Genomic DNA, 18950 nt, shown 5'->3' with positions numbered 1-18950 from the left:
GGTAATTTTGATTTTTGCCATGACCAATATAAAGTGTAGCAACAATTTTGTAACTACGGTTATTTATCAATTAGCCACAGTTTAACCGTAGCAAAATAGTGGGACAATTAAAAAAGTAATTTAGCTACGGTTTCAGCCGTGGCTATATTTTCTTAATTCTCCTCCTAACAACTATTTTGTCACAGTTTAACCGTGACTAATTGACAAATAACCGTAGTTATAAAATTGTTACCACGCTTGATATTATCGTGGCTAAATTTTGAAAACTCCGGGAATAACCACCCTTAAAATTAACGTGGTAAAGTTATTAGCCACGGTCAATACCACCTTTAGCTATGGTTTTGACCATGGCTAAAAGGGATGTGTTTTTGTAGTGGTAGTTGCATCCTAGAAGGAAACCATATTGAACTCAAGAAACAAACAATAGAGAATAATTTAAATAAAATGAAATTAGCACTAGTAGTAAAAGAGAAATATGCAGAAGAAGAAGAAGAAAAAAAAAATTCAAAAAGAGCGAAACTAAGAGGAGAGAAAGAATATGAATAGCTAGAGAGAACAAAAATTGAATATATAAGAAGAAAAAGAGGTAAAATGTGATATTTGAAATTTGATTTTGCTTCATTAGACGATATATAAAAAAAAAAAATAAAAAAAAAAAAAGTGTCATGACCAAAATGAGTACCCCAGCTTTACTTTTGTGGATTACAAAATAAAATTGAATTAAACAAGGACAAGATATAATCGATGTGTTGGAAGTTTTTGTGAGGATGAATGAGAGACTTTTCACCCAAACATGACAATAATGTCTTGCCTTTTGTGCAGTTAAAAAAAAAAAACCAAAAAAATGGTAAAGGGGCAAACAAGGGTTTTACTCAACATCTTTCTTTGTTAGATTAATTAATACTAAAATTTGTAAGAAATAGTACTATGAGTTAGTTTTCACTATTTTACTAGAATTTGTAAAGATACACCAACAATTTTTTTTAAGTTCATATATATTAGATGTACTCCCTCCGCTGGAAAAATGTAAGCGAAAATTGTTCAAATCAAATTGATGTATTTAGTCCAAATTTTTAACCGAATACATTAATTTTCTTTGACCAAATTTCTTTTATATTTTGGGACGGAGGGAGTACCATGTAACATATGAGCTTAAATCATCAATAATTTATAGTACATTCGTATGGAGAAATTTAATAGCGCTACAATTTCATAGAAAAACAAGTGTCATTTTCAAATTGTCTTAGTATGATTGCAAACTTGCTTCCATTTCAAAGCTACAAGTTATGGCTTCTCAAAAGTCACAACCAACTTGAATTGCAGAGTGGTATTGAAGTATATATCCAAAACATTGGTTAAGGGGTCACATAATGGTTGACGTTAAACTTATATTTTATTTTCAACTCATGTGGTGACTTTTCAAATTGATTAATGGTTATTATTTCAAGTTTAACTTCAATGGCTCTATAAATAGCAATACCTATAGCACTGAGATGTATATATATATATATATATATATATATATATATATATATATATATATATATATATATATATATATATATATATATATATATATATATAACCACTATCATGCTTAGGAGACAAAATAAAGGTAACAAATAATGGAGAGAAAAATGCTTTTTAGTATGTACTTTTTTCTCATTGTTGTCTTAGCTGCTCGTAAGTTTATATTTTAATATTTTAATTTATATGTCTATTTTCATTTATCTATTAATTAAAGTAATTTTAATACATAAGTCTGATTACTTTATTTATTTATTATTTTTTAAAGGAAAATGTAATTATATAAATATAAGTTTATGGGTTTGAAAATAAAAATTCAAGCTATCTTTAAATTTAGAGTTTAGTTTTTATAGAATGTGAATATAAAGATTTATAACTTAGAGCATCTTTAATAAGAGTATCATCGAGAGTTTCATAGACTAATGATTCGTACCTTAATTTTCTTTTATCATTGGAGTTCCATGACGCGGCACAGAGGATATCAAAATTGATGATACAGTGTTTTATTTAAGGTGTCGTATCATCAGGTTAATATCATCAATATTTAAGTTGAAAAAATAAATATAATAAGGATGATACCCAACGTGATATCACCATCGAAGATGCTAAATCAACACATTCTAAAAATAATTTCCTCTTCAATAATTTGTGTAGTAATAAAATATAGATAAGAATTTTATTAACAAGTGTAAATATACCGCTTAAATTAAAAAATATTTTTGTTTCATTTGAAAATTGCAGAAGAAGCAGTGGTGCAGATTGAGGCGGCGCCATGTGTGATAAGAACGACTATGTTTACAGATCCATGCATTAGTGAATATGACAGTATTTCTTGTTACCATACGTGCAAAATAAATAAATATTTATTAGGTGGTACATGCAAAAAAGGTAAATGCACTTGTTACAATAAATGCTATTAATAGGGTGAGAGGACCTATTTGAATTAGCTTATTTTTGAGCTTATACAAATAGTTTATGCAATTTTTATAAGTTTGTCAGTTTATGATAAAATAGCTTATAAAAATACAATTTTCACTAGTGTGAACTTATAAAATAGCATAAAACCTAATTTATATTGCATAAGCTCAAAAATAAGCTAATCCAAATCGGGCAAGAGTTAATATGCATAAGCCTCTTCTTATGTGTGGTGCATAAGTCATTCACAGCCATCAGATGATTTTACACGTGTAATAATAAGAACTTTCTATTTTTGCTTGCTCAATTTCGGTCACATTTTATATGCGATTCGATCACCGATTTCGAAAACTAATACCGGAAACATTCATAAAATTGAACGACGATCAAAACGGTATAAAGAACGTCGAGTTTCGTTAATTATTGAGGGAGAACGAACCGGGTCGTCGCGACCCGTTTCTGCAGAAAATGAGTGAGGAAGATGATGAACAGTGACGCGCCTCCACGCCCACTCTCACTGGCGGAGCGAATCGATGTGTTGATGCTCTTGCGAGTATCGGGTGTGATTTAGGCTCTTATATGATTTTTTTATGAGTCATGTCCGACTCAAATTACGCATGTTTTCCTTGATGATAAAGCTAGGATTAGTATTCACATACTAGTCTCGTTGAAATTTCTTTTCGGGCCTAGGCCCTCCATTATATAAAAAAAAAAAAAAAAAAGTCGCCGAATATAAAAGTGGATAAAATAATTTTATATTTTTCAAAAATAGAAACTTTCCGAATAATTAGTCTTGAAAACATCCACCATAAATATTCTACATTTTAGAATATTTTGAAAGAGTTTAACTTTTATATATAATTATAATTGCAATTTTTATAATAACAAAAGGGAAAGAAAATATCACAAAAAATTTCTTCATATATGCAATCACATAATAAATTATAAGAGACAAAAAAAAAATGAAATTACAATTAATTTTATATAGTGTGACAAGTGCAATTAATGTTAAAACTTGTGTAGGATCATTGTAAACTTGCTTCCATTTCAAAGCTACAAGTTGTGGCTTCTCAAAACATTGATTAAGGGGTAACATCCAACTCATGATGACTTTTCAAGTTGATTGATGGTTGGAATATTATTTCAAGTTTAATTTCAATGGCTATATAAATAGCAATGCTGATGTCTCATAATAACCACTTAATCATTCATAGGATACAAAATAAAAAGTTGGTAACAATGAAGAGGAAAATACTTTTTGGCAGGCACTTTTTTCTCATTATTCTCTTAGTTGCTCGTAAGTTAATTATATTTTAATTACTAACTCTATTTTCATTTTTCTCTAAATTAAAGTAATTTTAATATATAACTTTGTTTATTTGAAAATAAAAAATGTAGGCTATCTTATGGAGTCTTGCCAATTCAATTTTTAAGTATTGACAATTTGTTTACCTTTAAAGTTATAGTTTGATTTTTATAAAATGTAAATTTAAATATTTATAATTTATACTGCCAATGAATTAAAAATTAACACATCTTAAAAATTATTTCCTATTCAATCATTAATATAAGAATTTTTTTTGAAAATATAAGAATTTTATTAAAAAATATTATTAAGGAACTAAATATGATAAAAAAATTTGAAATTTGGGTACTCTACTTTTTAAAATATAAAAAGTAATTTTTTCAATAAGAAATTTACTTTTTTTGTTTTCTTAACTAGTGATCCAAAACATCACGACAAAAAATTAATGTTTCATTTGAAAATTGCAGAAGAAGTAATCGTGCAGATTGAGGCATGTGACATCATCTGTCTTATGTTCCCTGGTGAATGCAAAGGTTTTGGTGACAATGAAATATGTAACAATGTTTGCAAGATAAATAAATTTTTATTTGGTGGTTACTGCATAAGTGGAAAATGCATATGTTATGCCAAAGTATATTGAACGTAACGTCTTCACTATGATTTTTTTTTTTTTAAGATAAAAATATTTCGTCGCATCAGAGATTCAAAATCTCGCGAGAAAACCTCATGTACTTAGCAGGCACATGCCTTAACCACTCGGCGAAAGCAACTTGTTTAGTTATATTCTATATAATTAGAGATAAATAAATCTAGCTATTTAGTGAAAAAAAGAAAGAAAAAAAAAACCTAGCTATAATTTTGTTCATGTATATCTTTTGATAAGTGTCCTTAAAATAAAATATTAATTGATTTTTGTTTTTAGAATGACAAATATAATAATATATTAAATTATAAATAAAAAAGACTGGAAAATGTCTATAATACAAACGCAATAACGGGATCAGTAGTACACACAAACAGATGTTTTTCGCCTAAACACAGAAGAAAAAAAAAAAAAAAACCATAAAAAAAACATATTTTGATACCTCAAATACACACCCAACCAACAAAAAAACAAGAAAGGCCAAACAGAAATTTTTTGAATTGATTGTTTTCCCATTGGTGAGAGGAGACTTAACCAGTATAGATTAATATCTGTTAATTATGTTGTTTTGAGTGTTATATTTTCTAAGTTTAAAAATTTCTGAACCAATACAATGTTACACAATACAATTTACAAATGGTAAGTAGTCCACCCCTACAATGAATCCATGATGCATGTAAAGAGAGAGGTATGGGGATTTTATTCCTCAAACTTTTAAGAGAAGGTTCATGTAGGTTGAGCTTGAGTAGGCTTAGCTTCAAGCATTTACCATGAAGACAGTGTCATTGGTTTCGTGCCATTTAGCGAGGGCGAAACCAAGGAGGCAGTATTGAGCTTTCAAGGAGGCAACGAGCACAGGGTTGGATGGTTTCAATTTCACATTTATGAAGGAATGTTAGAGCTCAATAAAAGAAGATTTTGTAGGCGATTTAAAAGAATTTCACAAAAATAACGTGTTTCCTAAGGGGCCATCACTTATTTTTTGACACATATACCAAAAGTCGATCACCCACAAAATCTCTCAGCATACAAACCTATTTGTTTGGTAGGTAGTTTGAATAAGTTGTTGGCGAAAATTCTTGCAAACAGGTTAAAAGGTGTGTCAGGGAGTGTGATAATTAATGTATTTGATCTATAATTAAAAACAGATTAGGTACAAAATTCACGGAATGTGAATTATAAAATAAGTATAAGTGTCTAAACTTATAAAATTAAAAATTCTACTAGCCTTTTAAATCACCAGTTTTGTTGCATTTGCATAGAATGTTACCTCGTGGAATTCCTAACTAAAAAATATACGGTGCAGGATCGCTTCAACTCCTTTGACCCTTAGCTTCATCTAGTTTCTTTTTCCGTTGTCTGATAAGATCATACTGATCTTGCTTGCGTTTATTAGATATCTGATCAAAAAAATTTACCAAAAATAACTAAGTAAACAAACTTGAAGAAATTCAGAACCAATTGCAAAGACTTAACCGATAAATCACTTTGCAACCAATTATGCACAACGAAGCTAAAAAGAGTTTACCTTCATGGCTTCATATAGTTTCCTTTTTTTCTGTGACATCATAATAAGTGCACTCGTATCAGTATCGACGTTTTCTTGAGCATTCCTTGTTGATTCTCCGGTCTTTACCACACCAGCAGGTGTTTCTTTTCCGACATTAGATTGTTGCTTCGAAATCATCATCTGCAATGCAAACATTTAAAATTTAGAGATCCCTCAATATATTCAACAATTATGATGCAATGTTTTTCTCACAATATGTATACCTTTTGTTTTCCCTTTGCTGCTTCATTGCCCTTTTGTTTTCCAACACCAGGAAGCGGAACGATTTCCTTTCGGGCAGCCTCCTGTAAGTTTTTGATAATCTTTGAATAATCAGGAATCGATCCTTCTTCATCGTTGTTAACAAAAGGTGACAAATGTGGTGGAGGAATCCTGTAAACAAAATAAAAATTTAACCAAAAAAGTTTGCAATGAAAACAATTTTCTACTATATAAGATTAAAACAATTTTCTTTAATACAAGCAAATTACCTTCCTACTATATAATTTTCCATTGGCAAAACTATGCGAGCATTCACACTGTCGAATATCCACTGTGGTTGAACATATTCTCTAGTGTGAAACGTATGTCCTTCTGCATCCGTATCTACGATCTAAACATAAAAAATAAATTGCGAAGAGTGTTAAACCTTTAGCTTGCTTCACAAGTAACTTGCTCAACAAGTCACTAGTGATCCCTCTTGTATGCAGTTGTATGATTGTTATTGTGTATATGATGTAGATGATCTTAGTTACGAGAATACAAAAGAAATAGGCCTGAAAAGCTACTTCACCTAGAAGATGATAAGCTAAATCACAAACCTGATGAGTAATGCTCTGATCAGATTCATTAAAAGGTGCCCCTTTTCCCTCCCATGAAACTGTACCACCGAAAGCCGGAATAACAAAAAGCAATGATTCCCTTTGTATCTGAATAGTTAGACGAAAGCAGTGCAAGTAATGTCAAGCATACAATCATGAAAATGATTCCAAGAGTAAGTTCAAATAGTGGATTTTGTTAAGACTGTCCAAAAGGTGTTACCACGCTGCTCAAGAAGAATTTCAGATTTTTGAAGAGGTTTTTACATTCTCTTGTATCTTGATCCTCTTCAGATTTTTCACTTTCAGCATCGGCCCCCTTTTTCTTGGACTCGACTTGTTCAGATTCTGCTAACTTAGAAGCTTCAGATATCGGTCCAGAGGGTCTAAACTCATCGGCATGTAGTGCATATATGTCTGTAGTTTGAAAAGAGAATCAATGAGTAGATTAATTAAGTATCTGCAGAAATTTAAGTTCATGAAGTTCTATTTTCCATTTAAGCTGCGAAAATTGTACCTGCTGCCAAAGCTTCCAACCGAGGATTGAGTATGGGAGGATAATCCAAATTTATAGAACGATAGAGGTTGAAATTCACAAAACCAAGAAGAGACTGTAGCAATTCATTATAAAAGTTAAGAAAATTATAGTAAAATGTCAACAACCACATGAATGTTGATGATTTAACAGAATGAAGACACTAAATATGAACATGAATAGAAAAACCGACCACATATAATTGCAGAAAATTTAGCACGGTAGGTATGTCAACATCATCGGATTGTAACAAATGAGGAGCTAACCATGTAATTTTCTGGCCCTCAACCTCAGCCTGCGCAAAAAAAATAAAAATTCAATCCATCCATATCCATATAACATGCACAACTTATTGATTATAAACATCACAAATGTCACAATTGATACCTGGTAGTATACGCCTTTTACAGATACAAATGTTTTCCTCAACTTGTGCGTACGAGATACGAATGCTTGCCATTCATGTGCCAATCTAGCATACAGGTAAGGAAATATATAACTCAAGTCATTAACGCAGGTAATGCTGATCAAAATTTATACAAACTTGATTTCGAAGTATATACCTTCGGCATTTTTGGACAAGCTTTACATCGATTTTCTTGCTCTTTAACGCAGGTAATGCTGCAAAAAGATGCACCATTGTAAGACAGTTATTCAATTCTCCAAGCGCATCCACGAATCTTGGGTACCTATAATACAGAAAAAAAATCAAATGAAGTGGAAATTTATCACCAGCTACAAGACATACATTGAGAATTGAGATACACAAAAAGCAAGCAAACCTTTCGCGAATAAACTTATCTATGTCTGGTTTCGGTGTTTTCTCTTGCAGATTGTTTGCACGTTCGCGGTTTTTCTTCCCCTGCCATACAAAAGTAACGACAACAATTAAGGATATGTTTAGTTCGAATTCGAAATCAACAAACAAAATTGACTTTGACTTTATGTTTGATGCACAACATAAGTCCTTTAGCTAAACAAATTTTGGCTTCAAACATACACGTTTATATGGACGCAAGATCCCTGATACTTTTTCATTCTCCTTTTTCCATTTGAGATGTTTCGTTTAACATTTTAACCTATACATCTTATACTACATTACAAAATTTATACAATTTTCAGTAATTACATGTTCAAAAGTACATTTGATAAGCATAATGAAAAGGAATTACATTTTATCATACATACTTTTTGAGACAAGTTACCCAACCATAAATCACGCTAGAGCAGATCTATGAAAGGCAGCGCTGAGGGCAGACACTCATCAGATTAGGTGTATCCTGCGTTAGACAAGGGTCCGACACCAACACATATATGATTATAATTAATTATGTCTTTCTCTCAAAATTACTATCAGTATCGATGTGTCAGTGACTTGTGTCATGTCCGGTGTTTGTGTCGTGCTCAATAGGAGTGGACTCATTTCAATAAAACCTGATTTTGCAAAATTAGGTTTGATCATACTAATTTTGCAAACTTAAATCCTAACATACCATACCACAACTGTATGAAAAGAATGAACTTTCAGCTAGAAAACTTCCTTTCTTCTTTTCTAACTAGTTACATTTAAATTCCAAAAATAACAACTCATACCCAACACAAAAAATCACAATATGAACCAATAAAGCAGGAAAAAATATTGTACCAAAAAGAAAAGCAGGAAAAAATAAAAAACACTAACCATCAAATAAAATACCAAAAGAGAAAGAAAAGAAGGAGAACTTTGAAAGAGAGATTGAAAAGGGTTTGCAATATATACTAACCATTGTTGCTCAAAGTGAAAACACCGCCTACGACAGACAGGGTTTAGGTTTTGTTTTTTTTTACGAAACCTTGTTTAAGGTTTTTGTCGCTTTACAGATTAGGATATAATTTTTTCCAAATAATTTTATCTTTACCGATATATAAAGAGATACAAAAAAAAAATTTGTGTGGTTTTCATACTACTAACAATACACTTGATTTTTTTTTTAGCAAAAAAAATCTTACAAAATTGATTTTTCTTTAGCAATAAAAATCTTTTATTAACAAACTCACAATAACATAAGGCATGTCTTTTTTTTTTAGCAACAAAAATTTTTATTAACAAATTCATTATAACATAAAGCATGTATTTTTTTTTTTGCATAATAGACATAGACAGGCGCGGAACGCACCCTTTCTAGCTGCTAGTTATAAATAACGAGTCTAAGATTGGATGTACCAAAAAAAAAAAGCTACTTTTGGCTCCTCCTAAAATTTCTCAAACATCCTCAGTAATGATCAAACAAACCCTTTCGCCTTTTATAATGCGAGCATCGTTGGCATTCTAGAATGCGAGCGTGTAAAAAATGTGATTGTTTATCCACCTTCAAAGTACAGACCCCCCACAAGAAAAAATTTTAAAAAAAAATAAAAAAATCTCGCTTTCTAAACAGCGAATTATCGGGCTGATGATGCGCATGAGGAGGGACATGATGGTGATGATATTGTGCATGAGATGGAGGATGAGGAGATGAAGCGGGGAGGAGATTTCAAGCCCCCAGAGAAACTTTTTGCTATTCATTACTTAAGTAGCGGACGACTCTGCTACAGAAATAAAAATTAGGAAATACATTGCAACGTTATATTTTAATAGGAATAAATTTATTGATTTCATTACATTGAACAACGTTTATTACAATATAAAACAAACTAACAAATTGCATTAGACAGGAAAAGTACATCAATCAAAATTAATATGACAAAAACTTAAATTTTGAATCTACCACATCTCCTTGGAGTTCAAGATGATGGAGGTCGTACCGCCACTTTTGGAAGACTCTTAATAAATCCCCCTAAAAAATCTGGCATAGATGATCAGCCACCAACATTTTTCTCACATAAGCGCAAAAAGCATCGCAAGTTTTTACCCAATGGAAGATTTTGGCAATAGTTCTGAAACTATAGAAAAATAAAAAGGTGTTGACCAAAAGAACCAATAAAATGCTTACATTATCAACTTGGTTTCATACTCTTAATTAAACATCAATAATTTGTATACATCGTAATTATTTTGATCACCGTCCAATTTTTAATAGGATGTTGACCAAACCTTATATATGCCTCCCTGTGTTCACAAAAGGTTCAACCTGCATGTATTCTTTCTTAATATATAAAATGTTACAAATCAACTGGTTCATGAGTGAATGGTTAAGGGGTTAACCTTAAATATTTTTCCTTACACATTAGCCGGTGATCGAATCCAAGATCAAATAATTAATTGACTCAAGTATTTACCATTTGTGTTACACTATATATGTTGGTTGTGAAAACAGTCTTTTACTAGTATGTCTATATATATGACCTAAGAAAAGTGGATAGAATAATTTTATGTATATTTGAAGAATAAAATTCTTGGAATAATTAGACTTTAAATTCACCCACCACCATATATTAGAATTAGAATATATAAATAAAAGCTACAGGTTGTGGCTTCTCAAAAGTCATGGCATGATGACTTTTCAAATTGATTAATGGTTAGATTATTATTTCAAGTTTAACTTCAATGGCTCTATAAATAGCAATACATATAGCATTTTAGATGCAGCGCATACATAACCACTTATACATTCTTAGGAGACAAAATAAAAATCAGAAATAATGGAGAGAAAAATCCTTTTCAGCATGCACTTCTTTCTCATTATTGTCTTAATTGCTCGTAAGTTTATATATAAATTTGTTACTTTTTCTATTTATTATTTTTTTTAATGGCAAATATAATTTTTTTCTACATTATATGAATGATAAATTAATTAACACATTTTAAAAATAATTTCCTATTCAATAATTTGTGTAGCAATAAAATATAGATAATAATTTTATTAACAAGCGTAAATATACCGCTTAAATTTAAAAAATAAAATAAAATAAAAATTGTTTCATTTGAAAATTGCAGAAGAAGCAGTGATGCAAATTGATCAGTCATGTGAGATAAGATGTATTAGGTTTAAAGGTGCATGCAATGATGAACTAGACGGCCATGTTTGTAACATTATGTGCCTTTTGATGAATAAACTTATATCTAGTGGTTCCTGCATAAATGATAAATGCATTTGTTATACCTAACGTATCCAATATATAATTATATTATTATACTATATATATATTATAGAGATAAGTAAACAAACCAAGCCATTTTTTTCTTTGGTACCTAATAAACCAAGCTTTTAGTCACAAAAAAATAAAGCTAGAATTTTGTTCACGTAATCATGTGTATCTTTGAATTGTAAAATAGATACGTAACCTTTGGTGGGAGGGTGATTCTTATCAATTCGGTGCTCGCCTCAATTCCAAGTTTTTACTATCCAACAAGAAGGTACCAGAAGTACATTTTACTATCCAACAATCTTAAAGATAAGACAAGAAAACAAATGGGAAAAAAATTTACAAGGAGACACACAACCAACAAACTAGAAACCCTAAAAGGCACCACCATGAGAAGAATACTCCTTGGAAAGAGAGAGGCAAGGAAATCACATTTAGGACAAAGCAACAAGACGATCTCCAATCCCCCTTGCCAAATCAAGACCCAACAAGACACCCAAACAAACTCTACTGGTTCCAGCATAAAGAATGATGGATACCCACTCGTAAGAGGAACAGAGGGAGCCAGGATTTTTACCTAGAAGTCACTTCCAAGATAAAAGTTTCATCTTATCGATCAGACACTCTACATAAAAAATCTCTTCCGAAAAAATAACGTCATTTCGAGATTTTAAAATAGTCCACAGAATAGTATGTCAAATTAACAATCACCCTAATCTATCTTTTCTACCTATGTCTATGCCCAAGAAAGCCTCAAAAAATCCTAAAACACCACGAGGAGGCACTGGCTCTACACTCAGCCTTCAAAGAACACCATACCAAACTGGTAAGATTTGGTTACAAGAAATTAATAAAGTGATCAGTTTATTCAAGCCTTAAACCTCATAACACACACATAGAAGCGCTAGCATCCTCAATGACGCCCTGCTACCAGAGATTCTGACGAGTCGACAACCTATCTTGCATAAGTTGCCAAGAAAAGACAGCTACTTTTGAAGGGGCTCAAGTTTTCCACACTTTTGAAAGTAGTCTTTCTTCCTCCACAGATAAGATCACCTCATTAGTTGTGGAACGACTAAGTGTCAAAACCAGTTGGGTCGTGCTTCCAAAACCAAGAATCATATGCAGCGAAGATTGTTGAGCAATTAAGAATTTCATGGAGATTTTCCAAGAGATTCAGCTCCCGTTCCCATATAAAGAGGTCTCTTCTCCACCTCAAGTCCCAAACCCATTGACCGTCGACCCAACTATCCATCTCCCCCACCGTATTAGCAATCTAATCTAAAACATGATAGAGCCTTTGAAACTGAGTCCTCTGCGGTGGCGATTGATTTCAACTAATGAATTGCTTTGGGTCAAGGTTCTAAAAGCAAAATATGGGGAGGAAATAGTGACTTCGCTGAATTTGTTATTTAGGTGGGGGGAGGGGGGGGACTCAAAATCTTCGTCCCTATGGTGGAAGGATATTTGGATATGCTCTATCACAGAAGATGGAAACTACACAATCAAACCAAGGTATAATTTTCTCGCATCATAGTTCCTTCTGCCTTATGGGTGGTACAATGCAGCACAAGATAGTGAATTGATATATATAAATGGGAACATTTTCTTACTATAGTGTGTGGCAACGCTTTTCTATGGGTTGGTTAGACAACAGGCAACAGTTCTGCAAATTTGATCTAAAGTGTAAACTGTGGCCTAAATATACAGCCAACGCTTATTTATGCGTTGTTTGTATGGAACCGTAGCCTAAAAGCACCACCAAAACAGTAGCCTATTGATGCATTTCAGCAATGCTTTTTATAACGTGTTGTGCATTTGATCTCATATACAGCAAAAAATTCTGCAGGAAACAATTACTCACAAAAGTATTGGCTGGGAATCAAAATACTTAAGAAAATCCGCAAGAAATGTTTTTAATGTATAACTGATTTTATGCAAAAACGTAAAGATTTTTTGTCCAAATCCATAGGAAAATCTGCAGAAAAACAACAAATTTCTAGTAGTGAATAAATTAAGTTAAAACAATTATATATTTTTTTATAAATTAAGAGCATTTAGAAATCAAGGTAGGAATAGAGATTCCAATTAATGATGTTGGCATCCTTAACCTTTCCTATTTTTCACGCCCCCAAAGAAACTTTAAAACTTTTTGCTATTCGTTACAGACATAAAAACTATGAATTACATTGCAACGTTGTATTCAATAGGAATAATTTTATTACGTTGAACAATGATTATTAATTACAAAAAAAAAATATAAAAAAAAACTAACAAATTACATTAGACAAAAAAAGTACATCAAAATTAATAAAAAAAAGAAGAAGAAAAACTTAAATTTCAAATCCACCATCTATATCTCCTTCTAGAAGTTCATGATGGTGGAGGTCAGACCGCCACTTTTTGGAGACATTCAATAAATCCCCCTTAGCAAATTAAATTTGGCGTAGATGAATCCGCCATCAACCTTTACCTCTCCCTTGGGGTAAAAATAACTCGGAGCGGATGTGTCTCGGTTACTCATAACTAGGGATGACAATGAGTAGGGTATAGTATTCATCCCCATGGCTGGAAAATCGTTCTTGTAGTCTATGGCAACTGTTTTTTCACAATCTGCTAAGGTTTTTAGGTGTTGCCATAGAAAAAAAAAGTTGTATCCATCATTGAAAATTATTAAAATATGTAAGGCTCTTTCAAATTGTATGCAAATTGCATTAGTAAGGCTCGTTCAAATTAGTATCTCTTGTAGTCCCCCTATTTTGAATTGTATACCCGTTTTTGTTTTTTTAAATTTAATATATAAATTTTGCTATGAAAAAAAGTTTTATTAAGAGACAGCCAAATTTTGTTGCTCACACCCCTTGCAAGGGCGTCAAGGTCGTGTGTTAGTCTCACAGTTTGTAATTATAGCCCAACCTGAATTATGAACACTATTTTATTATAATTGAATTATTGTATGTAGAGTCACTGAACTTTTTTAATTTGATGATTTAACAATAATTTGATATTAAAAGTTTAATTTAAGAGATTAATTTAAAATATTCATTAACAAAATGTAACATTGCTTTTCAAAAACAAAATGTAACATTGTGTAAAAAACAAGGTTTAAAAAATTGACGCTTACCAGTTTTAGTAAATTTTAATTAGGTATCACATCTCTTCTCTATTTTTTTATCATGAAGATTCATTATTTTATAAAAATATAAAGATCCTCCTTTGAACAAATTTTTTTAAGTCCATATTACATTTATCATGTAACATTTGAGCTAAAATCATCAATAATTTATAGTATGAGTATGAGAAATTTAATAGCCCTACAATGTCATAGAAAAACAACAAGTGTGTAATGTTAAAATTAAACTTGGGTTAGGATGATTGCAAACTTGCTTCCATTTCAAAGCTATACAAGTTGTGGCTTATCAAAAGTCACAACAAACAACTTGATTTGCAAAGTGAAACTATTTTTTATAATGGTAATATATATATATATATATATATATATGAGAGGGATCAAATTACACTGGTGTAACATTTGAGTAATGTTACACCGTTCAATAACGCTTCAACGAATACAATTTTTACAAAATTCATCGTTGGATTGAAAGTTTATATCATATAGATCATTCATCTTAAATTTTATAAAAATCTAAAATCGTTTGATATGTTATTGAGATTGATCAAGCTTAACGGTATTCAATAAAAACACATAAATTGTTAATCTTGATCAGTCCCAATAACATATCAAACGATTTTAGATTTTTGTAAAATTGAACATGAATGATCTATATGATATAAACTTTCAATCAAACGGTGAATTTTGTAAAATTTGTATTCGTTGAATAGTTATTGAGCAGTGCAACATTACTCAAATGTTACACCGGTTTAATTTGATCCCTCCTATATATATGTGTGTGTGTGTGTGAAAGAGAGAAAGTCAGAGTACAATACAATTCCGAGTATAAATCATGGTGACATTTCAAATTGCAAAGTGGTATTGAAGGGGTACATTCAACTCATGGTGACTTTTCAAATTGATTAATGGTTGGAATATTATTTCAAAAGTTTAATTTCAATGGCTCTATAAATATTAAATAGCAATACATATAGCATTGAGATGTATCAATGTATCATAACCACTTATATACATCCTTAGGAGACAAAATAAAAGTCAGAAATAATGGAGAATAAAATGCTTTTCAGCTTGTACTACTTTCTTATTGTTTTCTTAGTTGCTCGTAAGTTTATATTTTAATTAGTATCTCTATTTTCATTTTTCTCTTAATTAAAGTAATTTTAATTTTAATTTATTTATTTTTGTAATGGCAAATATAATTTTTTTCAACAATAATGGGCAAATATAATTATAAATTGCAGAAGAAGCAAGGGTGCAGATTGAGGCAGCATGTGACATAATATTGCTTAGATACAAATATGCACCATGCATTGATTTAATTGACGGCCTTTTTTGTCGTCTTGAATGTTTTAGGGCGAATAGACTTTTAAAGGATGGTTGCTGCATAAATGGTAAATGCACGTGTTATGGTAAATGCACGTGACTAAATGGCTTGATTTTGTATCCAATAAGTAAACAAAATTAAGCTATTTATAAAAAATTCGGATTATGTTTACCGAATTTTTTTGTCTTGAAAATAAAATTTAGATTCTGTGTATCGAATTTTTCTTGAATATGCATTAGAAAAAAATCAATTTTTGCGTACCAAATTTTTTGTAAGGATAAAATTGAAATTTTCGGGGTGAAAAATAATCACGGGGTGTGAAGAAAAGCTATCCTGTTTGTTTCTCTTTGTAATTTTGAGTTTCTGGTACACTTTGTACTAAGTCCCTTTTCTTGAATATAATTTAGCCTTAAAAAAAAAACTTGAATTACATTGGTTAATTTATATATTTTTTGTTACAAACATTGGTTAATTAAGGGGTCACATTGGATAATAATAATAATAATAATAATAATAATAATAATAATAATAATAATAATAATAATAATAATAATAATAATAATAATAATAATAATAATTAAGGGGTCACATTCAACTCATGGTGACTTTTTATATGGATTAATAATGGGTGGAGTCTTATTATTTCAAGTTTAACTTCCATGGTTCTTTAAATAGCTTTACCTATTGCATTGAGATGTATGATAACCACTTATGCATCCTTAGGAGACAAAATAAAAAGTCAAAAATAATGGAGAGTGACGGTGGTTCTGCAAGTGTATAGAATCGCTACCAAGTAATAAAGTGATAAGTGTATCGTTCTCTACGGGGATTATGCCAAGGTTATTAGTTTCGCTTAGGAATATCGTAGTTGCCTTCGTTTTGTCTATTTCGAAATGTATCTTTGCGGATAATTTAGTAAAATGCAGGAAATAAATTACTGAATTTAAATGATTGAAAAGTAAAATGTGTGTGTGTGACCACACATGGTGGTTAAGTGTGGTCGGATCTCTCCCTTACTCCTGCTTGGTTGTTCAATTCTTTCCCTCTATTAGGATTTAGACTGTTGAAAATAGGTTTGAAGCAATATCTGTTCTTATTTCTATTACAAGCTGTACAGAGCCTAGTTAAAGGTTACCCTTACTCTATTTGAGCATCATCGCCCCAAAGTTCCACTTTTTGTATATAAGGTAGGTATCATTACCTCGGTGACTCCGTGTGTAATAAGCTGTCACGTAAAATTAGTCACTTACCCAGAAGCAACTCTGTAAGCTAGAAATTATCGTGCGTTCTAATCATATACTAAGACCTCAGATACTGAATTTAATGGTCTCATGTTGGCCCTAGCATACCGTCCTTCGTTCGGGATTAATAGCTTCGTTTCCTATGTGATATCCACTAGGTCCTTAGATTTTATTCTAATGTGATCAGTATTAAATTAAATATAAAACCAGACGATAAAGAGTTAGCAATAAGAAAGCAATTGAATTATACCCAAATTGTAAAATTACAAACCAAGCATTCGTAAGGGAGTTCCTCGACTCCACCTAACCTAGGAAAAATAAATTACAAAAGCAGAAGGAAAAGAACCTTATTGGTCTTGGAGTTCCTTGGCCTCCTTGCCTTGTCCTTAGAGTTCTCCTACTCTAGAGTGAATATTGAACAGGTCTCAATATTTCTGAATATTTTGGAATGAATAATAGTGGAAGAAGGAGGCTCTATTTATAGTTTTTCAGCTGGATTTGGGCTTTTTTTGCGCATCCATCGCACCCATCGTGGCCATGATGGCGTGTATTTTCGCTTCATCGTGGCCACGATGGATCCTATCATGATGCGATGGAAGATCTTCTCAGTATTTTCTGCGTATTTTTCAAGTCATCATCGTGCCACGATGACAAGTCATCGTGCCACGATGGAAAAGATTTTCTGCAGATTTTATTCAATTAAACCGTCTTCTCATCGCACCACTCCGAGACTCATCGTGGGTACGATGGTTGCTTTGTCTTATTACATTTTTGCCCTTTTTTGCTGTTTTTTTTCACTTTTCTTGCTTCTGGGTCTTGTAACTTCACTTTTTCCGGTATTTGCTTGCTTTTGGGCTTCAATTACTATTAAAACTACTCTAATTTACTACTAAAAACATCATATAATTGGTTGTCATCATAGAGAGAAAAAATTTCAGCATGCACATTTTTCTCATTGTTGTCTTAACTGCTCGTAACTTTATAGTATTTTAATTAGTTTATCTATTTTCATTTTTCTAATAATAAAAGTAATTTTAATATTGTTTACGTTGGAATTTGGTAAACAACCGCTAGTTTAAGTATTTAAACTCGCGAGACCAACTAGTAAATCTCAGGACAATTTTGTGTTTATTCGCTTCAAGAAAACTGTTTGAATGTTCGTTTGAATAAGGAAACAAACACTTAGGAATTAAAATATTTTAAAGCACACAAGAGAGACTAATTCGAATCGCCTCGAAGTAGCAGTTTCTCAAGCAAGTATCTGGATTCAGACTTAGAAAAAATTACTGGAAAACAAATTGCATTGCATTGAATGAAAAACAATTACAAATAAAGATGGTTCACAAAACATACATTTCTCCTTCGAATTCCGTTCGTTCGATCGCTGAGTACTTAGAATTTTTAGAGAGAATGTTTGTATAAATTTTGTGACCCTTGTTCTGAATGAAAAACTACTATAAATACTACTACAAAGTGGTAACTGTTCTTCGATCATCTGGACGCTCCTCCATTTGCCACGTCGACCACGTTCTCCACTTTCATCTTTCATTCCTTCAGCGCGCGCCAAGATTTTTTGGGCCGTTCGTTGTTTCTTTTTTGGGCTTGGCCCAACTATCTCTCGATTCGATTTTGCGCCTTCGATAGCCTCCTGGTAAAACCAAAACTATACGCATCCTCTACAGCTCTCGAAACGCTTTTCTGCTTCGACATAGGGAGTTCTCGACACCAACTTTGAAAGTTTTATTTTGATAATATAACCTCCAAAATAAATATTGGACCCACCAATTATATTTAATTGATAAATACCAAATTTATGTCCAACAAATTGCCCCCCAAAAATGCCATTTTCGACGGTGTCTATCGAAAGAGGAAGTGGCATTTTTGAAAGTATTAA

At 31.5% G+C, this 18950-nt stretch overlaps 2 protein-coding genes and 1 long non-coding RNA gene across 10 annotated transcripts; 2 read left to right on the top strand and 1 right to left on the bottom strand.

Moving 5' to 3' along the window:
• The first annotated feature begins 1566 nt into the window (after positions 1 to 1566).
• Positions 1567 to 16283, top strand: LOC123887193 (nodulin-1-like). Of its 8 annotated transcripts, none has more exons than XM_045936476.1 (5): positions 1823 to 2054; positions 2269 to 2415; positions 3466 to 3531; positions 3657 to 3739; positions 15733 to 16252. In XM_045936476.1, the coding sequence occupies exons 2-5, from the start codon at positions 2405 to 2407 to the stop codon at positions 15912 to 15914; spliced, it is 342 nt and encodes a 113-aa protein (XP_045792432.1). In that variant the 5' UTR covers positions 1823 to 2054; positions 2269 to 2404; the 3' UTR covers positions 15915 to 16252. The 8 variants fall into 8 exon arrangements, 3 of the variants coding, with proteins under 3 accessions (XP_045792431.1, XP_045792429.1, XP_045792432.1); XR_006801400.1 differs by lacking the exon at positions 15733 to 16252 and adding an exon at positions 4216 to 4345 and having other exon boundaries at positions 1826 to 2054; positions 3466 to 3571; XR_006801401.1 differs by lacking the exon at positions 15733 to 16252 and adding an exon at positions 4216 to 4345 and having other exon boundaries at positions 1829 to 2054.
• Positions 5596 to 9145, bottom strand: LOC123887192 (pescadillo homolog). Its single transcript, XM_045936472.1, has 12 exons — positions 9057 to 9145; positions 8076 to 8155; positions 7857 to 7982; positions 7681 to 7765; positions 7487 to 7588; positions 7276 to 7369; positions 6982 to 7175; positions 6762 to 6869; positions 6432 to 6553; positions 6165 to 6333; positions 5920 to 6081; positions 5596 to 5791 (listed from the first exon to the last, which is right to left on the bottom strand). The coding sequence occupies exons 1-12, from the start codon at positions 9057 to 9059 to the stop codon at positions 5705 to 5707; spliced, it is 1332 nt and encodes a 443-aa protein (XP_045792428.1). The 5' UTR covers positions 9060 to 9145; the 3' UTR covers positions 5596 to 5704.
• Positions 10860 to 11415, top strand: LOC123887194. Its single transcript, XR_006801402.1, has 2 exons — positions 10860 to 10972; positions 11210 to 11415. It is a non-coding gene; the product is annotated as an uncharacterized LOC123887194 (long non-coding RNA).
• Positions 16284 to 18950: the final 2667 nt, after the last annotated feature.

Source organism: Trifolium pratense, linkage group LG5, assembly GCF_020283565.1.
Source record: "Trifolium pratense cultivar HEN17-A07 linkage group LG5, ARS_RC_1.1, whole genome shotgun sequence".
In the NCBI taxonomy this organism is placed as follows: Eukaryota; Viridiplantae; Streptophyta; class Magnoliopsida; order Fabales; family Fabaceae; genus Trifolium; species Trifolium pratense.
Note: the sequence above shows the minus strand (reverse complement) of the source record. Positions and strands in the feature narration are given on the sequence as shown.

Coding starts and splice junctions, on each gene's coding strand:
- LOC123887193 (XM_045936473.1), top strand. CDS start 1,626: ATGGAGAGAAAAATGCTTTTTAGTATGTACTTTTTTCTCATTGTTGTC. Junction 1,684..2,268: donor CATTGTTGTCTTAGCTGCTC/GTAAGTTTATAT, acceptor TGAAAATTGCAG/AAGAAGCAGTGGTGCAGATT. Junction 2,416..4,215: donor AGGTGGTACATGCAAAAAAG/GTAAATGCACTT, acceptor TGAAAATTGCAG/AAGAAGTAATCGTGCAGATT.
- LOC123887192 (XM_045936472.1), bottom strand. Junction 7,766..7,856: donor CTTGTCCAAAAATGCCGAAG/GTATATACTTCG, acceptor CCTGTATGCTAG/ATTGGCACATGAATGGCAAG. Junction 7,589..7,680: donor TAAAAGGCGTATACTACCAG/GTATCAATTGTG, acceptor TTTTTTGCGCAG/GCTGAGGTTGAGGGCCAGAA.